The following is a 25,773-nucleotide window of genomic DNA, read 5'->3' as shown; positions in this document are numbered from 1 at the left end:
CACATCTCATATAAAACTCTTAAACTTAAACCATGCTCCTTTTCAGCTGATGACCTTCTAAGTGAGTACTTTAAAAAAGCAGCCAATAGCATTGCCTGTCCTGTCTTAGTCCTTATAAATAGGTTAAGTCGAGGAATCCCACATTTGGATCTCCCTGGAAAAAGTCACACATTATCCCTCTGCACAAAGGAGGAAATTCAACAGACATTAATCTTAGCCCTATAAATCTGCCCTTGCCAAACTACTTGAAAAATGAATTCAAAAACAATTGCTAGACTATCTTCTGCAGAAATAACTTCTATCCCCTACACAACATGGCCTCCGTCCTTCCCATAGTACTAGCACTGCCCTTCTAGTCTATAGAGATACTGCCATAGCTATAGATAATGGCAAACTAGTCTCTTCCTTATTTCTAGACTTGTCTAAAGTCTTCAACATAGTTTGAAACAGCAAACTTCCATTTCAAATGTTCACACTAGGTCTCTCCCAGCCCACCCTTCTGTTGCTCAAAAGCTACTTGTCCAATAAGTATCCATCAGTAAAATGGCACTCCTTGCTGTCTCCTTACCTTCCAATCACCACTGGTGTACCACAAGGCTGTATCCTTGGTCCCCTGCTCTTTAACATGTTCATCAACACTATAGACAGCCACACAACAAGCCACCCTAATACAATACATAGATGATTCTACTCTCATTTGCACATCTGACAACATGGTGAACCTCCAAAAATTACTTGGGAAGCTTTAAGAGCCACTGAAACATGTATTCATAACTCAAAACTTGTGCTCAACCCATAAAAGACCAAACTATTACTTTTTTCCCCTAAATCCCTCTATCATGATAAAACAAAATTTAAAGTCCTCTTTCTCTCTTGATAATTCAGTCGTTGAAGTCACTTCTTATAGCAAATTATTAGGGGTGATAGTGGATGATAATCTTACGTTCAATCTGCATATACAAAATTGCATAAGAAAAACTCATCAAAAACTAGGAATGCTTTACAGAGCCAAAAACCTTCTCACCAACACAACTAAAGCTACACTTGCCACTATTTATCTCCTTCTCACACTTCTTTATGGTGCTCCCATCCTTACCTCCAGGCTTCACAAAAATTAAAACTTGAACAATGCTATAACAAAGTTGCTAAATTTGTAGCACGTACCCCTTTCAGGGCCCACCACTGTCTAGCACCGAAAAGCCTAATTTGGTTAGAACTGCCTCATCAACTAACATACAACTTCTCACCACCTATAAAATTATCCAGCAACCATCAGTCTATCCATCACTAAATAACATTCTCCACAACTATGTTCCCAGTTTGTCATTATGATGCAGTGACCAAAACCCTCCTGTCTACAAACCTATCAAATCTGCTGGGCATTCTGTACAGGGTTGTACAGCTTGGAACACCTTACCAGTATCCATCAGGTGAATACCCTCCCTCCCATCTTTCAAAACCACCCTGAAAGACCTCCTAACTAAAATCTAGTTCTGTTCTTCCTCAAAACCAGGATAAGCTATATCCCTAAAGGTGAACAAGTAAATTGTCATCCATTATACCTCCTTACTCTCTCTTCTTCACTTACTTCCTTACTTATATCAAAATTCACTGACTGTCTCTCTAAATATACCATAAACCTGTTTTTTTTCCTCACTCACTCCTATTGCACTAACAGTTATAAGTTCATAGGTAGGTACTAGACTAGCTTCACTTGTGGGTCACTTTTAGCCTAGTCTGTTCAGAGGTGAGAATCATACCTTGTAGCTTGTGTCTGTGAGGTAAACACCTTAAGCGTTATGCCAACTCCCTTTTCACAATCCTTAATAATGTTTCTTCTTTTTTCTAGTATTTGCTCATGCAGCACCTCATTTTGCATTTACAGATTACTGTGTTTTACCTCTGTACTCCATCCATCATACCAATAATTGCTTTGTTGTTGACATCTATTCTATCAGACCATAAAAGCATTTAAAAACAAAACGTATAAATACTCATTCAAACAAATAGCAAACCAGTCAAAAACTACTAATGATTGTGATGTAAGCTACACAGCTCATTCAGTCAGATGGCATACCAAGCAACATCTACTATGATGTAAGCTACGCATCTTCAAAACCGCCCTTAGAGGAATACATTCATTTAAACCAAAATCTCTAGTAGATTGTAACCTAGTAATCAGTTACACTCATCAAATTCAGTATTAATGATACCCCCACCTCTAGTATTAACAGAAACAAGTTGTAGCACCAAAAAATAAAGGAATGTCCAAAATTACTTTTACCATGCTTAGCTAAAGCACTAGTTGCGGCATTCCTATGTACATCACTCACATGCTCAAGGATTCTGTCTTTTTGGGCACAATTAGTTTTTCCTACATAGAAGCAGGAACAAGATTTATAGGTGGCTAAATATACCAAATTCTTACTTAAACAGTCTGCATAAACCTTAGGACTAAACTTTGCCCCTGTTCTAAGATGTACAAAATAGTTAATAGGGAAATAGTCACACTCACTTTCCACTGCCTTTTCTTTTTATGTCCCCCTTTGGTTGCGTTGATTGTTTTGATCATATTTCTGTTGGATTTTTATGTTGCAAAACATTGTTGTATTCTTGTCTATATGGCCCGGGTCATGCCTGAAAAGTGTCTCCTGATCTGTGCACCTACCCTGTTAACAAATAAAATAAAAATAAATAATAGTAAACTTTTCAAGCTCACTTCTCTGATTGTGCTTTCAGTAATATTACAATGTGCTCTGATAAATGCCTGAAATGTGCCAAATTTTCCATAGCTTTTCAGTCCACTGATATATTTTTTTTAACTTTGCTAAAAAATACAGCAGTGTTGTCAGTAATCATATTAGCTGCATTCACAAACCTATTTTCTGTTTTACGTGTGGCAGTAAGGAAGTTGTTCAAGTCACCAACTACACAGCCATCAAATGTATTTGCATTAATGACTTGCAGGACATTTTTGACATGTCCTTGTCTTGGGTAATAAAGAAAAAATGGTGAGGTAGTCCATACTTCCTATAGTGCTATACCTAAGCTGAATGCTTTTCATTTTTAACTGTATCACCAGACTTGTGCATAACACTAATTTCTTTGCAGCCATACCATCTGAAGCATTTCTCACATTGTATGCTACCTTGACGGTAGTGTTTTACTACCAACAAACCTCAGCTTCATTTTAATTTTGCACAAAAAATATCAAACCTGTTCCAAGTACTTAACTGAGTTAAGTAAAAATCGTCTTTGAGAAATGTTCATCCTCGGGGGGGGGGGGGGTTGTTGTATTACATTTTACACATAGCTAAACTTTTAGTATGTTTGTTTATCAGACTGCTGGTTAAACTCTGCTGCTCAACACACACTTACAGCTTTTTTCTAATGTCATTTTAGACTCTTGACAAAGTTTACTTTCTTTGTAATTTTTCATGTTGTAGACAATTCTCTGTCCTTGTGCCTTAGTTTAGACAAGTATGCATCAACAGATTCCTGTGAACCCTGGTTTCTACTGAAAAAACAAAAGGTAAATGTAAGGCAAATTATTTCTAGGCTTGCACTACTGCTGAACTATCTCCTTTGCTGACAACAAAGTCAGACTGCTGTTCCTTAGAGTTGCGTTAACTGCATAATCTCCAGCAAGGAGAAGAGAAGTTCCTCAAACTTTATTACTTTTCAAAGTCAAACCTGAAGTTATGATGTAAAGGCTAAACATCTATACACGTTGATTCCACCGTTTGCCACATGATCTTTTAATACCAAGGATGGTGCTGTATTGAGTGCCAAGACTAGTGACCATAATGAATGATTCATCAGCAGTAGTTTAAAGGAGGTGGTGGAAAACGTCCAATCCATCGTTTCTAATTGCATGTGAAAGAATAGTGACTATTTTATGTGACATTTTGCTCTATTGGACTCCAATTGCAGCTGGGCCTCATTGTGTTTGTTGATGCCTTGATGCTGTATTGAAGCATTCTCTTTTCATGTTTAATGACATTTTCTGGCTTGCACTTTTACCAGTAAACATTATTCCATTTAAATAACAGTTCCTGTTTTATTTGCTGTTTGTCTAGGTGTATACCGTGTGTCAGATCTGATTACTGCCTGTGGCTTAGTGGAATTTTCACATTGTTGCAGTTTTTAAATCCAGATCTAGAAAGTCTGAAGGCAATGGTGAGTGGAAGGCAAAACAGCAAACTGGCCAGATGTTATGAAAAGTCAAACCAGTGGTGACTGCAGTTTTTGATCCTCGGTCTTGCTTAAGCTAATGATTGTTCCCTGATTTTGCTTGAGCTCATTGCTCCTGCTATGATTTGTTCCCTGATCTTGCTTGTGCTCACAACTCCTGCTATGACTTGTTCCCTGATCTTGCTTGGGCTCACTACTACTGCTATGATTTGTTCCCTGATCTTGCTTGAGCTCACTACTCCTGCTATGACTTGTTCCCTGATCTTGCTTGGGCTCACTACTACTGCTATGATTTGTTCCCTGATCTTGCTTGTGCTCACAACTCCTGCTATGACTTGTTCCCTGATCTTGCTTGAGCTCACTACTCCTGCTATGACTTGTTCCCTGATCTTGCTTGGGCTCACTACTACTGCTATTATTTGTTCCCTGATCTTGCTTGGGCTCACTGCTCCTGCTATGATTTGTTCCCTGATCTTGATTGAGCTCACTACTCCTGCTATGATTTGTTCCCTGATCTTGCTTGGGCTCACTACTCCTGCTATGATTTGTTCCCTGAGCTTGCTTGTGCTCACAACTCCTGCTATGACTTGTTCCCTGATCTTGCTTGAGCTCACTACTCCTGCTATGACTTGTTCCCTGATCTTGCTTGGGCTCACTGCTCCTGCTATGATTTGTTCCCTGATCTTGCCTTAGCTCACTACTCCTGCTATGATTTGTTCCCTGATCTTGCCTGAGCTCACTACTCCTGCTATGATTTGTTCCCTGATCTTGCCTGAGCTCACTACTCCTGCTATGATTTGTTCCCTGATCTTGCCTGAGCTCACTACTCCTGCTATGATTTGTTCCCTGATCTTGCCTGAGTTCACTACTCCTGCTATGATTTGTTCCCTGAGTTTGCTTGGGCTCACTACTCCTGCTGGTAGTTTTTGTACTACCCATGGAGTAGAGCAGAATTGATGGGAGGAAAAGGGAAGTAGAGAACAGCTTTCACTTCCCCTCTGCCTGAGGCCATTTCCTTGGGCAGGTAAGGGGACTTGGAAATACAAAACAGAGATGGCAACTAACAGCATTACACATGCTGCCCCGTGCTAAGACTTCTCTTAGAACTTACTCCAAGTATGCGTTTGCCACATTGTGAGGCTGGGCAGGCAGTGAGGTGTTACCTGTCATGACATACCTGTCCTAGGACCTACAGCAGTTTCACCTTCTTGGCCATCCTGTATGACCAGCCTAGTTATCTTTCCAGGTTTGGTGATGTCACAATGGTCTCCTCTACCTGGCTAGACATGCCTATCTTCCCTGCCAACACTGTCAGTTGCCTGAGTCACTAATTAATCACAGGTTGCTTGGGTCATAATCAGGGTTCATCCCTGTATAGCACTAGGACTGGCTAAATGTTACAGTCCTGCTTAAGACTATTTACTACACTGTGGCTTGTGGATTTATTGTCACCTCATAGACCTGATGCTTATCATGGGCAAGTGCAGACATCCAGGAAGACTGTATATGAGCAACCGTTTACTTTGCCAACATGGCAGCAACTGAAGAAACAAGACAGTATTACATGATATCTTGCATGCACTGTAGCCTTATGGGTCCACAAAGATCTATTGCACTATTCATTAAAGGCATCGCCTATTACCAGTTTACAAATGTGCATGTCTTTAGGATGTGGCAGAAAAGTGAAGCCCCTGTTGAAACTCCACTCAAACATACAGTAGACCTAAACAGTACAAAAGAGAGCATAACACTTACTGAAATGGAGAACATGGTGTTTTGAAGCTGCAAAGGTAAATGTATTGCTGTGCCACCCAAATGTTGCTGTTCAAACTTATTTTTTTCCAAATGTATTTTTAATACCTCCTACTGCGAATGTTCCCACCATTAGCAAACTTAGGAGACCAGGGATATCCCCCAAAGGCTTAAGCCCGTCTCTGTTAGGACTAATATGGATGTGAAAGGCTTACTAAAGTTGGGGCAGCCATGTGGTCATAATAGAGAGGATTGATGTTCTGAGAGGCTGTTTCAGTTCACTGCAGAACACGTAGCCTGGATTTATTAACTGGAATGTTTAAAAGAATGATTTGTCTCCCATGCAGAAGACTTTGTGGGATTAAAAACTCTGGTAGCACAACTCATAAATCTGTACTGGAGATGTGGCTTGAAGAATAAATCAGGTTCTGTCTGCAGGACTGCACTGGGCATTCAGTTTCCACAATAAGGTTCATAAAACTAAAGAAAAGAAAAATAGTTGATAGGTCAGCTGGGACCCATGATGAGATGACAGGAATATATCATACTGTGCAACAAACTGTAGTATCAAGACAGCTAGAAAGTGCATACGAATGCAGAGCTTCAGCCCCAGTGAAGATCTGGATTTAAAAACTGCAACAATGTGAGAATTCCACTAGACCAGCGACAGTAATCTTATTTGAGACTGAGTATACAACTAGACAAATAGTAAATGAAATAGGAACCGTTATTTAAATGGAACCATGTTTATTGGCACCAATGTAGTCCAATAAAAGTCATTAAACATTAAAAAAGAATGCTTCAGTATATCATGAAAACATCAACAAACACAATGAGGCAAAGTCGCAATTGAAGCGCAATAGAGGAAAAAGTCACATAAAACAGTCTCTATTCCTTTACATGCAATTAGAAATTCTTCTTAGTTTCAATAGCTATTCCTGAATCTGTCTTACAAACCCAGAGTGTGGAATCGATGAAGACAGAGGGTTTAAGTTACCTGCACTAGAACTGCAGGGAGTACTATTCTTGTTATGTCGATAATTATATTACAAAGATTTAAAAAATCTAAGGTTATCCCCAGATGTTCTATGTGATTTATGTCCGGGGTCAGTTTTTTGTTGGGTCTAGCAAATATATGTTTTGAACTTTAGCCTGCCTACTGGCCCAAGCACAGAAATCTGAACAATGCCTAAAATAATGGTGGGGGGGATATGGGGGGGGGTACAAAGGCCCGAAAATAGGGTAGCTTTTATGTACTGTTGTCACTTATTTATTTGACATTTGTTAATTGGGTTAGTTCAGCTGAGTCAAAGACCCGTTTTCAGTGGAGACCCAAGGAGAAAAGCTCCAATATACAGAAGAAATTATAATAGATTACAAAAAAGTAGTACAAACGTGGAAAAAAACAGATGTAGTCATGCAGTATTAAAAGTCACAAATTACACAGATAATATGAAATACAATTAGAGTACATTCATAGCACAGGCAATGTAAAAAAATGTTTTTTTTTTTTTTTTTTAAGCCTCGGTAGAGTAGTAGAGTCATAAACTTAGACAATTGCTAGAATAACAGTTTTTGTGCTGGCATACATTTTCTGAAGGGTATGAAATCTGAAAATCAAATGTGTTATTATTTAGAAACAACAAGTTTTATGAGAAACGGACCCAAAAGATCAAGCAAAAATCTGGACAGTTAAAATGTATTCAGCTGCCCATGTCTTCGGTATGACTAGGCACCTTGGTGTCAGGAAGTCAGCTTGAGGAAGCAGCCAGAGTCACCTCTCATCACTCAGAACAGTGGCTAAAAGACACCTTGCTGGACAACATGGGGAATCAGAAACAAGAAACTGGCAAAACATTTATGATCAATGGTCCTCTATATAGTGTGTGGATGTGAATGCACACTTGTGCAACTGACTTGGTGACTTGCTGTCGGGTACCTGAAGAGGAAAGAATGGTAGGACATTTCTAAAAGCAGCCATATCAGGTGCAGGATGTTGGACCATGGTTTAGACATGGATGCAGTGCTAGAAGGGCTAAAGGTAATCAGGCACACTATAAACCAAAAGTAAATAAACGTTAGTTCTTACAGCATTTCACCGAGCAAGAAAACTTGCCAGACCAACAGTTATCAACACTTTATTTGGGTCTTAAGTGGAGCTGAGTGCAGCCTTAGGTCACACAACTGTAAAGTCACTGTGCTTCCAGTCTAAGCTACTGATACTGGCAGGCATCTCCAGTTCAGACAAGGGTGATCTGACAGAAGAGAAGGGAACATAAAATATAATTTAAATAATTGGTGACAAGTAATTCCCCTTATGTTTGTCTTGTGTTTATTTGACAACATAATAGAAGAGTAAAATATGACAAAATTACATTAACAAGGATAGAATATGGTCAACCTTTAAAGCAGAATAAAAAAATAAATTGTTCATTGTCGAGAAAAGAAATACTAATGTTCTATACATTTCCAAAAACCAAAACAGGTTGTCATTCTATATTTTCTAGAAATTACTTGTGATATTTTACAGAATATGAATCTATATCTTGGAAATAATTTTTATGTATGGTATATAGTGCAAATCTGAACTGAAGTTATTACTTTCCAACTGTGACCCTAATCTAGTCACCCCAGCAGAAACGCTTCTCTCATCACTGAAAAAGAGAGATTTTTGGGCTTGTATAGTTAACAAAAAATAAAAGCATTCAGATAGAAAAGCACAAAAAATAGGGGACATTCAATGGATGTAACTATGAGAACAAATGTTACACATACCCACGTGCTTCTGCAGTCTTGTATCACAGAAGGGATGCTCCTTCACTCTCAACTTTCCCTGAATATCTTTCTTCATACATTTGCAGGTGTTTACAGCCATCAATCAGTCTGTAATACATTTAAATTGAGACGGTATTTAAAAACTGTCTCTGAATATCTTTCCTAATAAATTTGTGGAAATTTACAGACAGCAGTCTGTAAATGTCTTGTTTAAATTAGAGTGATATTTCAAAACTATCCCTGAATATCTCTCCTCTTACATTCGTGGAAGTTTACATTCATCAGTCTGTAAGTAACTCATTTCAATTAGGGCAGTATTTAAAAACTGTCCCTGACTTTTTCTTTACTTGTTGTCTATGTGACAACACTCGCTGTCAAAGTGAATTTCTTGGCATCCAGGTCTCGAACACAGTAATGTGGTTAAGATCAGAGACCTGATCATAACCCTCTATATTCTAGCTTTGCAAGCTCGTGGGTTCTTTTTATGTTTCCACTGCTGACTTTGTACCAGTTCTGAATAATGCTGAAAAGAAACCATCACAGGAAAGGTTTCACTTTAGGACAGTTTACAAAACCTGTCAATTCTGAAAGTTAATGCCTGGAGTCAGTGCAGTAAGAACTATTTCTAAATCTAGAGGGTCTGTATATTGTCACTGTTATTTTGTATGCAACAGCACTGCTAATATTTGAGCCCAGCAACACTTTGCATCTATCTGCAAACAATCAAGCTCACAGGGTGAATTTGCATATCACAGTGCAAGGTATCTGTGTGGTTCCAAACCGCAGAATGTTGTGAACATGTTTAGTGGCTGGAAGATCTGAGATAACTCCTCACGATTTATATAATGCATGCTATACACACAATAAAATGTGTGGTATTGTGTTCAAAACAAGCCTGTTGACTATCCTTTTGCACACCTGGAGCTTTTTGACACAATGTAGTGCTGAAATGCAGTGCAAAATGTCTTCACTAATAGTTTAGAGCAGGGGAGTTATGGCCATAAGCAACTAACACGTTTCATCTTGTAATATTACATTTGATATCTTTGATCTGTTTGCCTAATATGTGTTTACAACACTAAGTCATGCATCTAGACAGTGTCTTGTAACCCCTGGGCTACCTCTAAAAACAAATGAATAATGTATTGAATTTTTTATGTGTATACCAAATGCATTGTACTTGTGTGTGTAAACCTCATTCCACTTCATTTTAACTTAAAAGCAAATATTACATGTTTGTGCAAGTCTTGTAACTAATTTTAGAACTTCATCCAACATTTATGTCCATCTGCTGACCCCTGAATTTTTAAACACTGCAGAATCCATTCTGTTCATATCTTCTTTCATTGTTTAGAAAAGTTCTATTTCATCTTTCTAATTTGCTTATAGTGATCACATTAATACCTGTAGCAGATGTCCTTCCATTCACTTGTTGCAGTATTCTTAACATCTGGGATTCTCTGCCTAGGGCAGCCCAGTGTCTGGCCAGTGTACAGAAGCCTTCGATTGCTTTAAGGTAAACTGCGTGTCACATGTATGTGTTTCGCGTAACATAGGACATAAAGGTGATATCCGGAGATACCATCCTCAGAACTTCTTTATCACCAGTCTGAATGCCATCTCTCAATCGTCAGTCTGAGTGCCTACATCCCATTGCTGGGTTCCAAACTGTTGCAGATAAGTGCCCCATTGGGGTTTCATTATTTTTCTTGTCTTTTGGTTGCTTCTGGGGTTTCATGTCATCCAAGAAGGATAAATGCCACTGTGGGAGAGAGATTCCACATAAAGATCATAACAGTGTTTATTTTGCCTAGGCACCTCTGACAACCATACATCCTGTTCTGTCTGTTAGAGTTTTGTACCCAAAACTGAGGAGTAGGCTTTCATCCTTAGTATTGTATCTGGAGAATCGGCGACTTAAGCTTCTCACTAAGGATATTATGGAAGGAATTTCTCACCCCAAGGGTCAGCCATCAGGGAAGAAGAAGATTAAGAAACCTACACCAGAATCTTCTTCTGTCCAGCTTCTGCCGGATGTTTCTCCCTAGGTGAGTGAGAGCTCAGAAGTTCGCCCAGCTTTGTTGTCAGATTTCTGTGCTGTGATTGGGTCAGAGTCCGGCGTGGATATGGTTTTCAGCATATCCAATGAGGCTTTGTAGATGTCTGTTTTGGATGTTCAGAGGGAACCATGGTTGATTATTTCGGAGGGGCCTAGGGGTGTTCCTCAGATTTTAGTTAGGGAGGAAGTCTCTACTACTGTTATTGAATTATGTCCTTGGTCAGATGTTGATGTCCCCCCTCTGAGCCAGTAATCAAGTAGTCTGAATCCTCACCAATGACACCAGTGTGGGACATTGACTATAAACAAAGATAGATACACACAGTAATTCCAGATGCAGCTCTCTTCACCAAGCACAATTTCCCTTAAAAGCACACATGGAACACACTCAGTCTGGGTTTCCCTCTAGCTCTCTCTCCAGGCCCCAATAAGACTTCCCACTGGCATAGCTATAGAGTTGTGTCCCTAGCAGAGTGTCCCAAGGAAACCTTCTGCTCTAAGTAGCTGATGCACACATTCTTTGAGGTTTGATTTACACACACACACACACACACACACACACACACACACACACACACACACACACACACACACACACCTGGGTTAGGCTGGTACAGATTTACTATATATGCCCCTCTGTCCAGACTGTAAGGTAGATACTACCACCAGAACTCTCCAAAGCCAGCTACTGTAAGGCTCCTACAAGAGTACCCAATTACACTGAATGAAAGTAATACAAATGGTAGTGTTTGACCAATGCAGTAAGGCTTTCAGGAGTGGCGACAGTTGTCACCAAATAAATATAACTACTCTCAAAGGTTAAAATATTCTGTAAAGGACCAGCTACAATGACAACTTTAAATATATTTAATAATAAATAACAAAAGAACATGAAAATACTCAATATCTATTTACAATAAACAGAGTTTGTCACAGGAAATATTAAAATAACACAAATGAATAGATTCACACAGATACAGAAAAACAGTACTTAACTAATCTCACTATTTTCTTGACTCACCTAAAGAATTACTGTTCCCTGGTTACCTAGTAAAGCAAAGCAACATGAAGTTGGGTGAGTGATCCTTCTATGTCTGGTTTGAAAAACAGACTGCTTGGAGACTTCTGTCTCATCTCGTATTAAAACATCATTTCAGTGCTGAATTACAGAATGACATCATATACATTTATTCATCTGACTCTGGTTCCCACACTACCCCTTTACTAGAAACTGAACCAGAATCTAGCAAATGTGTGTCATAACATACACAAAGAGCTTTGCTATAATGTGTTATAGCATCTGGAAGCTATAAAACCATTTCAAAAACGTCCACCCTTCTAGGGTAGTAATTAGTTCACCCCTAAAGACAATACAGTAGCATTCTGAATTACTGCTTTATTTAAACTGCTTTTTTTACTGCTGTAATTGAGATTTTTTGCACTCTGAATTCATAGTACTTCAGCATTTTATAGCATATACTATATTCAGACTTGCTGAATCTAGTCTGTTTATCATTTGAACACTAAAACCAGCTGAAAAAAGTATTTTTAAAGCCTACATTGCACTTTGAGAACAGTATTCTACTGAATTGCGGCTTTATTTAAACTGTTTTTTGCTGTTGTGACTGATTTTATGCACTTTGAATTTCTAGTACTTCTGCATTTTGTAGCATAGGCTAGATTCAGACTTGCTGAATCTAGACTGGTATCACTTGAGCATTAAAACCAGCTCTTCACTGAGATGCTGAAAGATCTGAGGCATCCATTGCTTCCAGCTAATTAAGTGCCTGATTTTGCTCTTGTATTGCACTTTTAATTTGTATTCACATTCTGCTGTCTGCTTGAATTCTCTGAACTGTTTTTTTTTTTTTGCTATATTTTACTGTATACTGTACTAGTCCAGCTGTAGCATACCCCAGTTCAAGGGTTTGCTGTTTCTGGGTCTGTTTGTAACTTCTGGGCATCAAATTCAAGCCATCTTTGTTGGAGAATGCACTTCTGCACACTTGTAGGAGGAGAGTGCTGTCTGGGTCCCATCTAATCAAGTGTGATTGGACTAGAGCTCAGAGAGAGTGTCCTTATTGGCTAGTTTGAGTTAAAAGGGTTATTTCTTGTTTCATTTAAGCCCCGTGTTTGCTTGTTTGCATGTAGTGCACCATTGTGCACTGCTGCATTGTGGTGTTTACTGTTGTTGATTATAGATGCAAACATTTTGCTTGTTAAACTTTTCCCTTAGCACTTTGCTTGTGGTCCTCCTGTGGTTTTTTTGAACCATGTAATATGCTATGCATTTTTTAGCAAAGCCCTTAATTTGCTTATGTATTGTCAGGATGCCACACACCTAGCAGTGGATTTCATTTATTTAATGCCAAGATATCTCCAGTAGATAGTATCCAGCACAATAGAGCATAGTTTTGCATGAATCTATACTATGCATCTGAGTGATTTTGTTTCTGTAATTGTTTAGCTGATGTTATCAAATGGCCTAATAATGTGTAGGTTTTGTTGTCTGTATCATAGAAATTTTGCCTGTGATTGCAAAAACAAATTGCATGATTACAGCTGATCAAAAACACAACACACTCGTAACTAAAGCTTGTGGAGTTTTTCACTGCACCTCCATATCTGGGTTTAGGCAAGCAGCAAAACCACATAATGTATGCTAACTTTATTTATTTATTTACATTTGTTGACCGGGATTTGTCCGACTGGACGTAGGTCCATTTTCAGTGGAGGCCCAGGGAGAAAAGGTCCACAGTTAAAATAAACAGACAGTAGTTACATTGGATTACATCGCAATTAACAATTTGATTAATATAGCAATTAATTAATTACAAACATACTTACAGATGAAGAACATAGTACATCAGTAGACAACTAGAATCTTTATCTGTGAAGTACATAACAGACATTAACAAATGTTGCAATAAGAAGTTCCTGCTGTATAATAAGTACTAGGCTTATGAGCATCTGAGCTTGCTATAATCAAGGTAGTTAGTGGGGTGGAAAGAAAGGTAGTGGTTGGATGGGGTGGGTGTTATTAGAGTGGGAGTTGCAAGGGCATAGCCAGCATGCTTTTAGGTGCGCTTTTAGTAAAGTTTTGAAGTGGGTGCATGATGGCACAGAGGTAATTGTGGGTGGGAGGGAGTTCCATAATTTGTCTATGGCACAAGAGAATAGTGCTTCACCAGCAGAGTTATTGGCTTTAGTGATTTGCAAGTGATTTTTGTTGCTGGATTTTAGTGATCTGGTGGTGCGATAGAGTTGGAGTAGATTCTGGAGGGATGGGACATTTAGTGGATCGTTTACTAGTTTGAGGGTGAATGAGAGTTGATACCATTGAAGGAGGTGAGGGAGTTCAAGCCAGCCCAGTTCAGCAAGTGAGAGGCAGTGGTGAGTATGGTAGGATGCCCCTGTGGCGAATTTGGCGATTTTGTTGTAGCAGGTCTCTAGCTTATTTAGATCACATTGCCTTAGGTTGGTATATATTGGAGAGGCATAAAGTAGGGTGGAGATAAGGTGGGAATTTGCTATTGAAATCTTTGCTGCTTTGGTGAGAAGTTGTTTATTTCTGTATAACGCTCCTAGTTTTTTGTAGACTTTTTTATGGTCATGGATATGTGAATGTCAAATTTTAGTTTATTCTCTATTTCCACTCCTAGCAATTTGGTGTGTTCAGTTGGGTATGTAGTGGTGTTGTCTTTTGCTGTGATGTTAAAGTGAGAGTTGTTTTTAGTATGTTTGGTGGGTTGGAAGATGAGTAGTTTGGTTTTGTTTGTGTTTAGTATTAATTGGGCATCGGATAACCAAGTTTCAACAGAGGAAAAGGCTTCCTGTGTGACTTTTTGCAGTTTGGTTAGGGACATGGCTGAGCAGATGATGGTTGAGTCATCTGCATATTGTATGAGTGTGCCATGTTTGGTGGCAGAGGCTAGATTATTGGTGAATAAAGAGAACAGTAGGGGTCCAAGGATGGATCCTTGGGGAACCCCTATGGAGACAGATAGTTGGGGAGATGTGTCATTCTGCCATACAACGGATTGTTGGCGGTCAGACAGGTAACTCTGAAACCAGTTGGTGACTGATTAAGAGAAGGATAGGTTATTGAGGACAGAGATGAGCTGTTTGTGTGGGACCATGTCAAATACTTTAGATAGGTCTAGGAAAGTAGCAAAGGAGAGATGGCCATTGTTTTTATGCTGAAGGATAGTGTTAGTAAAGGAGAGTAAGGCAGTGGTGGTGCTATGGTTTGGTCGGAAACCATGCTGAGTATTGGAAAGGAGGTCATTAGTAAGGAGGGAGTCTGAGACCTGAGAGTGTATGCATCTCTCTAGTATTTAGTTACATAATACTGGGGAAAAGAAAAACTATAGAAAGCAGTGCATAAAGGTTTCACTGTGTCTGCTAATGGTATGATCTATGATCAAGCATTAATTTGACCAGTTGTGTTAAGCCAGTTGTAACCTAATTATGTATGATATTTAGGGAAGCCAACACTGAAACTTTTTATTTTATTGGAAATATCATTATCAGGATAGAATAATTCAACTCTCTCTGTGTAAGTTACGTAGGTGGGTTTTTTTTTTTTTTTTTAATTTTATTTTTTTTTTCTCCATAGGATCTTACCAATGGGAGCTAGCCTGTTCAATCTATGGAATGGGAGCTTTGGTGAGAGCTTTATAGCTCATGTGTTCCTGCCTGGAAAGCCCTGTCATTGCATATATTCTGCAGTGACAGCAGTCAGGTGGTAAGGAGTGGGCAAGCTTGCTGGTCCCATAGAGTGGCCTATTCATCCCTGGATGGAGTGCGTGTCTCTCTCTCTTGGTAGCTTCTGACACTCTGTTGTATGCTGTCTGCCTCAGGAGCTATGCCAACATACTCTGAATCCGTGACTGCATACATGTACAGCATGGTAGCACATGCTGGCATGCTTGTGGTCCATTGATACAACACCCTGGGCTCCCACTAAGTGTCATGCAAGCGATGAGGTACCTTCTTCCTGAAAGGAGAGTTCAGTCGGCATTGGGCACTTGTGCCTCTCAACATCTGCCAGTTCTGTATGGTGCCTGTGAACTTAGATCATCTGGGCAGTAGTTTAAATCACTGTTTGTTTGCCACCAGATCTGACATGTTATCCAAGTTCTTGTTGTAGCATCAAAGACAGTCATATGTATAACATGCATTGCCATTTTCTGGGTACATTTTCAAATGCTTGTGTTCATTTTACTGTTCAGGCCTTTCACCTTGCCTAGTAATTGTATAAATGGATTTGTATGTGTTGACAGCCAGTTGTTGTTTTACCACAACATCCAACACACATTGTCTCATTTAAATGCAAAACATTGATGTTTGATTTGTTTTGTATTTTAATCATCACATTTACCCTAAATCCCTTTAATGAACTATTTGTACCGTTATACGAAAATCATCTAGATTTGCTTTCAAAAACTTTACAATTGATAAATATTCAATATATTTGCTTAAGTATTTAAATATTAATTGTTCTTTTTGTGTAAAAAGTTGCTGTATGCTGCCATTCATTTTACTGATTTGTGTGAAATGTTGGCCACAGTGCCTTTATAAATATATTGGCATATAAACTCACTGTACACCACATTTTCCAGATGAGCTTGGCAGTAAATGAACAATGAAGTTATCCACAGTTTCAGCAAAACTGTAGAATGCAGTGCTTGTCTTCTCTGTTAGAACAAGACTGTACTGTCTGGCCTTTGCCCGCCTCCTGCAGGAATAACTGTGGTTGTTGAATATTATGATGACATAACACTGTCTGCTGTGGAGTGTGTAATGTACTTCAGCCTTGGGCATCATTGCCACCAAAGACGACCGTGGGGAGAATGAGCAGTCATGCTCAGCTGAAGGGTTTTTATGTTATCCTGTGCTCTTGTGTTGGTGTGCATTAATATGTGTGTGTTGGGGGGGGGGGGTTCACAGGGGAGCTGAAAGACACAATCTCCCATACTCATGAACAGTGCACACTCGCATATAAAGAGGCAGTGTGTGCTATGTTTTGTTTATTGTCGTGTCAGCGTGATTCACAAAGCTAGATCATAATAATAAAATGTCCCACAGTAATGTACTGAATCATGTACAGGGACTTTAATGCACATTAATATACTGTATGCATCAGTGTCAGGAATGCCAGTGAATGTTCATGGATGTGGCGGAAGGCTGTTTTGTTATATAACCTCTGCAATGAAATTCATATAATGTGCACATAGGGGTCTTCCACTTAAGTTTATCTAGCATATTGGGTGATAAAGAGCTGATTAGGAATAGATGGTGAAAGGGAATTATCAAGCCATGACAAATCACTTCTGCCAGAGTAGAGGGGAGGAGACAACTTTAGGCAATACAGCCCATTTCAATCTTTGATTAACCATTAGGGCTTCACAGCCACTATCCTATGATGACTGCAGATGTGTGGGAGCTTATGTGCAATGACAGGCCTGCTGCATTCTGTTCTGTGCAAGGTGATGGTGACTGTATATTACTGATCCAGAGATTATGCTAGTTTGTGGACATGAATCACTATAATGTAGGATTGAATGCATGCAGACACTGCTAATGAGTAGCAGAGCACCAGATCTTGCAGAGATACCCTGGGCAGCTGCAGTGTTTGTGCCAAAGAAGCTGTCTGAATGTTTTATTAATTCACACACAAACTAATTTTCTGAAGAGAACTGCATATTTAATATTGTAAAATGCTATTTGTATCATATGATTGCTTTCAGTCATAATTTGTGAATTAGACAGCACAGTCTCAGAATGTTCTACTTGACTGTAGGGCACTGCTATATGCTGTCTTTTTTGATCTGGGCATGAGCAGGTCATAACGAATTGCCATGACTACAGTATAGTTAAATATATTACAATGAAGGTATCTATTTCATTGGCATGAACATAGTAACATCACAGCTGTGGGTAGGGAGTAAGTGGGGTTGTGGTAGTGGGTGCAACAGTCACCGCATTTCTAACACAAAACAAGCAAAAAAATAAAAAGTTTGAATTTTTTTTGTAGGTTTTCTCTGCTATCTTCTCTCATCCAGCTGTGTTACACTAAGCAAAATGAATACAAGTGGAGTAGACAGACACATCTTCCCCTAGAGGTATGATGACTATTGGTACACTGTCCTGGTCCCTTAATCTGAGAGATCATTAGCGATGGACTAACCAATACGCAGTTGCCGCATTGTGTCTGAATCACTGACTACAGTTGGGAAGGCCATTTGCATGGGCCCTCTGCATGGATTGTGGTGGATACACAATGGAATAAAATCACGCATATGGTTTACTTGTGGTGTGTGGCAGGCTTTGTAAATTGCAACAGGCATTAGTATGTCTTTGTACTGAGTCCAAGCCCTACAGTATAGGGCTTAATGTTTATGAATCCCATCTACCATCTGTGTTTGTAATACATTTATAGAGGGTATTTGGATATATTCTCAGAATTTGTTTTTATTATTTTAACCAAGTAAATATGTGGGTTAAAGACAAAAGTTAAATGCTGTAAAAAGTTCAATATCAATTCCTGATTATTTAAGCATTGCTGAGGATCTGGTTTCTTTCTTCTAGATGCAGGAGTTTAGCGATAAAGGAATGAGCATCCATCCTCTGCTGTGTTGCCATACTATTTGGAAATTGGTTATCTCTTGAATAAGGCAGATAGCTAATCATTCAAAGGCTTATTCGCCCCTAATGGAGGAAAGAATTAATCCTTTCTTAGAAGCCTGAATGTCAAAACGTGATTTGTAGGAAAGACCATGTTACCTCACAAACTCTAATAAATGTATTTTATCTCAGTAGCAACAAAATTAACACTATCTCTTTTTTTTCTTATTTTGTAAAAGATTCTGTAATCTTTAAAGGCTTGAAAACAATTTTGTTTTTCATTTGCAATGTCCCTACTAGCATATGAATATTTATTTACACATCATTCCTGAGAGAGATGGTAAGCTGTTTAAATGTAAGACAGCCAACTGGCTTTGAAGATAAAAGTGAAACAAACAGCATGTCACAGGTGGCTTGAGTTAGAGTAGCTACCCAGGTGCCTATAGGAACTGGCCTGGGAGGATGAGAGCAAGCAGACATTGCTGGAAATCCCATCCCGGGGGTGGGGGTGGGGGGTTGTGACTTGTCACAATGATAATACGTAGTGGGGGTACAAGGTGTTACCCAATGGAATCGGAAACAGTTGAGTCTGTGCTGTTGTGGTTCTTTGCACCAGTAAAGCCAAGAAGAATCAGGAATATGGAGATGTACTTCTTTTTAGAAGAGAGCTGTAGGTGGCTTGGAGGAACCACTGAGGGGAAGGACATTTTTCCAAAGGGAAAAGGTAGGAAACCTCCCATGGCCAGCAAGATGGCTCATACCCTGCAACTTGACTTCTGTTTACTCAGAACAAACGGGCCAATTGGGTGCCTCTGGTGGAGAGCCACTGACCAAGGTCTTGGGAAGATGCACAATATATGACATAACCAGAACTGTACTACTTGCCTGATCCTCTTAACATATGTGATGTACCTTAATATAAAGACCAAAGTAAGGAAATAGAAACCTTGAAATGGCTATGAAGAGCTCTGAGCAGTATGCCAAGAATATAGAACTCATTCCACTCCAGTAGAATTTCTCTACTGCCTATCCACATAGAACATGAAGCCATGATGTGTATAAATTAATTGTGGTAATCAATAACTCAGCAGAGTACAGGAATCATCATGAAATGTACTGCCTAACTTAATTATCCTCAAATGGCTTTTGGAGGAAAGTAAATTGATGTTTGCAGTAAATTGAAATAAACTGTAAAGCGGTTCATTATAGTGAAAGCAAAACAAAACATTGGTCATGCAGCTATATTACAGGTTATTGCCCTGTATGAATTGTGTATTGACTACGTTTCTCATTTTATTTTGCAGAATGATGCATCTGACGTAGTGAGTCAGAACTCCATGCTCATCAGATGGGGATGAAGCAATCAAATACCTGAGCTGGTCCTAGAGCTCACTTTCCATTTGAGGAGCAGTGCAAGGGCCCATCCCCCACCCCAGCTGGGGGGTGAAATTTAAGTCAGCATGGCTGGGAAGAAGAGTCTGTGCAAACAGATCGATGCACAGAAGATGGCCAGTATCCTGCAGACAGCTATGGACACTACCTTAGTGATTGATTGCCGATCCTTTGTGGAGTATAATATTTCACATGTGCTCAGTTCTGTTAACATTTGCTGCTCAAAGTTAGTGAAGCGGAGACTGCAGCAGGACAAAGTTTTAATTACAGAGTTCATTCAACCAGCTTGCAAAATCAAGGTATGTCTGTGCATTAAACTTCACTGTGGTCTGTAAAGGGTTGGGAAGGTGGCATAATGATTAAGGTGTTTACCTTACAAACACAAGGTGCAGGGTTTGAGTCTCACAAGGGATAATTGGCTAGGCTTAAAATGACTCGCAAGGGCAGTTAGCCTAGTACTAACCTATGACCCTATGAAAACCTCAGTACTTCATAGAGAAGGAGATGAGTGCATAAAATTTAATGCGTTAGTGGTGAAAAGTTAATGTTGTACAGTTGTTGTAATACAAAACATTCAGTTTTCCAGAAGTAAGGTACAAATACTAGTTTATGCTATTTCTTTGCAGTGTACATTAGATAAAGAAATGTATGCAGATTTCTTTTTTTGGAAGTTTCCACCCATTAAAATTCAAAGGTTTAACTTATTTAAATAACTTTATTAATCACATTCATTTGTAACGTGAGCTTACCTACATTAATAATGAAAAAAGATCACAGTAATACTTTACTCTTTCGTATACATGCATTATATATATACCGTTTATATCACACCGCTTTTGTTTTTGTGTATTAAAACATTCTCGTATACTTTTCAGTTCCTATCAACCTACTTGTTTTAGTCATGTATTTGAGCAGCATCTTGTACATATTGTTTCCAAATACACCATTTATTCTTATCAAAATGACGACTTCTAGATGTCTAGGACTTTACTTTACATTATTCAGTACTTTATTGACAGCTGGTTTAATCTTTCATTTCGACTTTCATGTAATTGCATCTTGCCGATAATGACATTAAGCTTAATATGGCAACATTAAACTTAATAAGGCCATACTATGTCTCAAATATTCTAAGCCAACTCTACAGCATTGTGTCCTTAGTATAATTTGATCCCCAACAGTTGTGTCAGGATGATCTTTTGGGAGTCCTTAAACTTGATTAACTCCACACATTCCCAGAATATGTGTTCCCAGTTTCTTCTCTCATTCCCTTCACATATTTGGCACCTGTCTGAGGAAATATCCTCTGAACTCAACTTGTAATATGTAAGTACCTGTATAAACATTTCCATGCAAATATCTTAAATATTCTAGACTTCCTAAAGGTCTTACAAATCTCCTTCCTTTGCTTTTTCTGTTGTCATTCTAACCTTCCCTTCCAGATTTTTTAACCCCTTCTGAATTTTTTTTAATTATCATTTAGCATTTTATATGCTTACTAATAATTCTGTTCTTAATAGCATCTTCTGTTCTTGATTCCACTAAAACCCTACCAGAGCTGATCTTTCACTCAATATCCCCTCATTAGCCCTGCCTATCTTTCTTTGATTATATTCTGCCAGCAGTCCCTTCTATGGAAGGCATTCTTTGACATGCAGCTTAAGCACATGCTTGACTTCTAACTCATTTGCTCCAAGCAGAGTGCTTCTTTTTTTAGCTTCCCCCAGTTACTTCCTGCCATCTCTTGCCTGTTTTCTATACCTTTAGTCGTGTGTATTTCTGTTGACTAAATTTCCTTGCTCTGGTCCCTCACTGCCTTTGTAATCCTGTCTGCCATTTTATAGTCCTTTTAGTTATTTCTATTTTCTGTAAAGGCTTGCTTTCAAAACTCTAATCTCTTGTATTTCTCATGGCTCCACCTTGCTCCACCGTCATCTTTTTTTCTGCTTTGAGCTATTGCTCTGTGATTGTGCTATATACAAGTCTCAGTCAAGTAGTTTTAAAGTATTCCTTCAAGTCAGGTAGTCTTAAACCACCCAGTTCACTAGGAAGAATCAACTTACCCCACTTTACCTTTACCCTTCGGTTCTTTATTAATTACCATCCACAGCTTTAACTCTGTCTGATAAAAGTATGTCTGACCCATGTCCGGGATCAAAAGAAGTAACACTTCCTGTGTCTTACTGTCCTTGACCGTGGCCTTAGTTTCTAAGTTTTTATTATTTTTTTAATAACTTTCTGCTTGATCTCCTCCCACATATCCTTGGCTGCCACAACAGAGTCCTTTTTAATCTATCTGCTTAAATGCTTCCTCTCTTCATGTCCCCTTGCATATGGGTATTGTTGAACTAATTCATTTATGGGAACATAATTTACTGCTATAGTCTTTGTTTTACCCTTATTCATTTATACTCCTAAAATACTTGAAGCAGTCTTAAAATAGCTTGCAGCACTCTGTCAGATTGAAGATTTTAAGTATAAGATAGTATAATTTGCAAACAAAGCTACTTTTTCTTGGCTGCCACACCAGTTATATCTCTGAATTTGTGAATCCTTTAGAAAATAAGAGGAGGGGAGAGGATATCTCTGGTGGATCTATCTATTGAACGCACCAAGTCTCTCCGTATCTTCTTTTCTCTGCTTTTTCTGTAGGTCCACAACTGTTTTTACTCTGTGTTCACCTGGCTTCCTAAGAGCTGAAAACTTCTGTAGGCACCCCCTCCACCCCAATCAGCAAAGGAAATCCGCTTCTTCCTCAAACAAAATAAAATAACCAGGCATGTACTAGTTAAAATCTAGGCTAGTATCACTTGTTTAACATTATTAGTTGCAGTAGGCTATAGGAACTCCACTCTGTTGCTTCATGTGTTTTAACTAGCAGTGTATACATGTTCTTGGCCATTGCTTAATGCAACTGATATAACATGTAGTTTAACCATCTTTTCTGATCTACAACTAAACACTGCAAAATTGTTCCATGTTAAATTTTATCTCTTACTAAATATGGCTAACTTACTACTATTATATCTATTTTGGGACCCTAACTGTGTGTCTGTGTGTGTGAATATGAGTGTGTGTGTGTGTGTGTGTGTGTGTGTGAATATGAGTGTGTGTGTGTGTGTGTGTGTGTGCGTGTGTGTGTGTGTGTGTGTGTGTGTGTGTGTGTGTGTGTGTGTGTGAATATGTGTGTGTGTGAATATGTGTGTGTGAATATGTGTGTGTGTGAATATGTGTGTGTGTGAATATGTGTGTGTGTGTGTGTGTGTGTGTGTGTGTGTGTGTGTGTGTGTGTGTGAATATGAGTGTGTGTGTGTGTGTGTGTGTGAATATGAGTGTGTGTGTGTGAATATGAGTGTGTGTGTGTGTGTGTGAATATGAGTGTGTGTGTGTGTGTGTGAATATGAGTGTGTGTGTGTGTGAATATGAGTGTGTGTGTGTGTGTGTGTGTGTGTGTGTGTGTGTGTGTGTGTGTGTGTGTGTGTGTGTGTGTGTGTGAATATGAGTGTGTGTGTGTGAATATGAGTGTGTGTGTGTGAATATGTGTGTGTGTGTGAATATGTGTGTGTGTGAATATGTGTGTGTGTGAATATGTGTGTGTGTGAATATGTGTGTGTGTGAATATGTGTGTGTGTGAATATGTGTGTGTGTGTGTGTGTGTGTGAATATGGAGTGTGTGTGTGTGTGTGTGTGTGAATATGAGTGTGTGTGTGTGTGTGTGTGTGTGAATATGAGTGTGTGTGTGTGTGAATATGAGTGTGTGTGTGTGTGAATATGAGTGTGTGTGTGTGTGAATATGAGTGTGTGTGTGAATATGAGTGTGTGTGTGAATATGAGTGTGTGTGTGAATATGAGTGTGTGTGTGAATATGTGTGTGTGTGTGTGTGTGTGTGTGTGTGTGTGTGTGTGTGTGTGTGTGTGTGTGTGTGTGTGTGTGAGTAGTGTGTGTATCTGTACACTCACACCACTCATAGTGTGAGTTATTCTCCAGCTTGCTTTGCTCCCCTTGCATATCTAATTGCCCATTTGCCACCTGGACCATTACTTTAATACTCCTCATTCTCCTCCTACCTACCACTTTTTCTTAAAGGAAACCTCCACTCTACCAGCACACATATGACTCTTTCTCTTTCTCCATTTCCCTAGAGCACAAATAATCTCAGTAACGCCATATGCCACCTGCTTTAACTTTCTCTGTTATCTGTGTCATAGTCCCAAACTGTCACACTAACTACCTACAGACCCATTCCTATAAAAAATGTCCTCTGTGCTACCTGTCACATAAACGTACCAACTAACACTGTATTTTCTTACCTTCACATACTTTCTTTTTCTTCCCGCCAACTCTGTTCTTTCCTACACTCGCACTGTCATTATTCAAACTTCAAGAATCTTTTGGCTTCGGTAGCAAGCCCTTCTCAGCAACAACAACTCCACAGTTATACTCAACCAATCTTCAACTGCACACAATGAGACCCAGCTACATCCCACTACAGTCATTTCACACACCTCTCTACCTTTCTCTAGATTTATTACCTATAGTCACATCACTTCTCTCTGTCTGACTTCTCTTTCACATTTCCACTTGCTCTCTTTTTATATAGTCTCATTTTAAACTCTTTCTCTCCCATAAAAAAAAATATATATATATATATATATATATATATATATATATATGTGTGTGTGTGTGTGTGTGTGTATTTATCTCCGATATGCACTTTTCTCTGCATACCTCTTTCTTTCACCTCTCCACTAATCCACTCAAAATAGTTAGACTTTCTTTTCCTGTCTAATGCTCAGACCTTCAACTTGCAGCTTTCACCAATCTCCTCTTAGCACTTATCAGTATACCTCAACCCCTCAGCTTATTCATGTGGCCATTTGGCACAATTGTCCAACACTTTTTATTTCCCAACCTGGCCTAGACCTATCAAAATGTTTCCCCTGGCAACTTCTTATCTTTCCCCTCTTCTATTACTCGCACACCTAACATCTTTTCATCGAAAACTCCAACAATCCCATTTTCAAGTATCATATTCTGTAACTCAAAATCAAACGCACTACAATTTCTATATCACACCAAGTCTAATCAGCTTAGCCACTAATCACCTTTTCATACCAAACTGTACCTTTCTGACTCCCGTTCTCCACATAGCTGCTGTAAAACAAAAATGTAACTCTTACCCTGCCTGAGCCTTTTTCTCCCACTTAAGCTCTGTGGAGATATTCATCCAAACCCAAGTCCACTCTGTCAGTCATAAAAGAATTGCCAAATTTCCCCAGACCCTCTCCACTTCTCACAAAATGTTTTAACAAACTGCCACCACAAATGCATCTTGTTATTTAGGCCAAGCCTCTAAATCCAGTAACTTGCACATTTATAGCATTAACCTCAGAAACATTAGAAATAAACTCTAAGAGGTCCATGTGTGCATTGCCTTCCATTCTCCTGAAACCATGTGTATAACAGAAACCCTGGTGTAATAAGATAATGAAAGATGAGAAGATCCTGCCACCAGGGTATAACATTCTTGGATTAGATAGAACAACAAAAAAACAGTTGGTGTAGCAATAATCCCAATAATACAGGCCGACACCAGAGGATTTAGCATAATGGTTAAAGTCTTCAGCTCATAGGTACAAGGTTTGATTCTGATCCAGGATTGATGGCTAGTCTTCATTCACCTATGAACCTATGAAACACTCTACTTGTAGCACCCTGCTAAGATGCTTGTATCCTCACTTATACTTAACTGTAAGACCTTATGCATCGTTACCTGTGGGGGAAATCCTCTCATGGGCCTTGGCAAGAAACTATAATACTAGAGGATTTAAATATAGATTGTAAAACTGTTATTGACTACAACAGTGATATAAACAAGTTATCTGGCTTCACTTAACTCATCTCCACTTTAAATACAATAAAATATTGAATGTATATTCACAAATTCCCCAAGCAGTATATGCTCACTTTT

General features: G+C 38.9%; 1 protein-coding gene across 2 annotated transcripts in view; it reads left to right on the top strand.

Annotated features, from left to right (window-relative positions):
• DUSP8 (dual specificity phosphatase 8) overlaps positions 1-25,773 on the top strand; it is a 1,059,944-nt gene that overhangs the window by 192,381 nt on the left and 841,790 nt on the right. The window contains exons 1-2 of one of the 2 annotated variants that reach the window (XM_044059068.1): positions 4,115-4,179; positions 19,714-20,100. In XM_044059068.1, coding sequence (XP_043915003.1) covers positions 19,870-20,100 — 231 coding nt within the window. In that variant the 5' untranslated portion in view covers positions 4,115-4,179; positions 19,714-19,869. Of the gene's footprint in view, positions 1-4,114; positions 4,180-19,713; positions 20,101-25,773 lie in introns of those variants that run through there. The other variant, XM_044059067.1, reaches the window with a different exon arrangement.

This window comes from Protopterus annectens, chromosome 17.part0 (genome assembly GCF_019279795.1).
Source record: "Protopterus annectens isolate FY-2018-M chromosome 17.part0, PAN1.0, whole genome shotgun sequence".
Classification (NCBI taxonomy): Eukaryota; Metazoa; Chordata; order Ceratodontiformes; family Protopteridae; genus Protopterus; species Protopterus annectens.
Note: the sequence above shows the minus strand (reverse complement) of the source record. Positions and strands in the feature narration are given on the sequence as shown.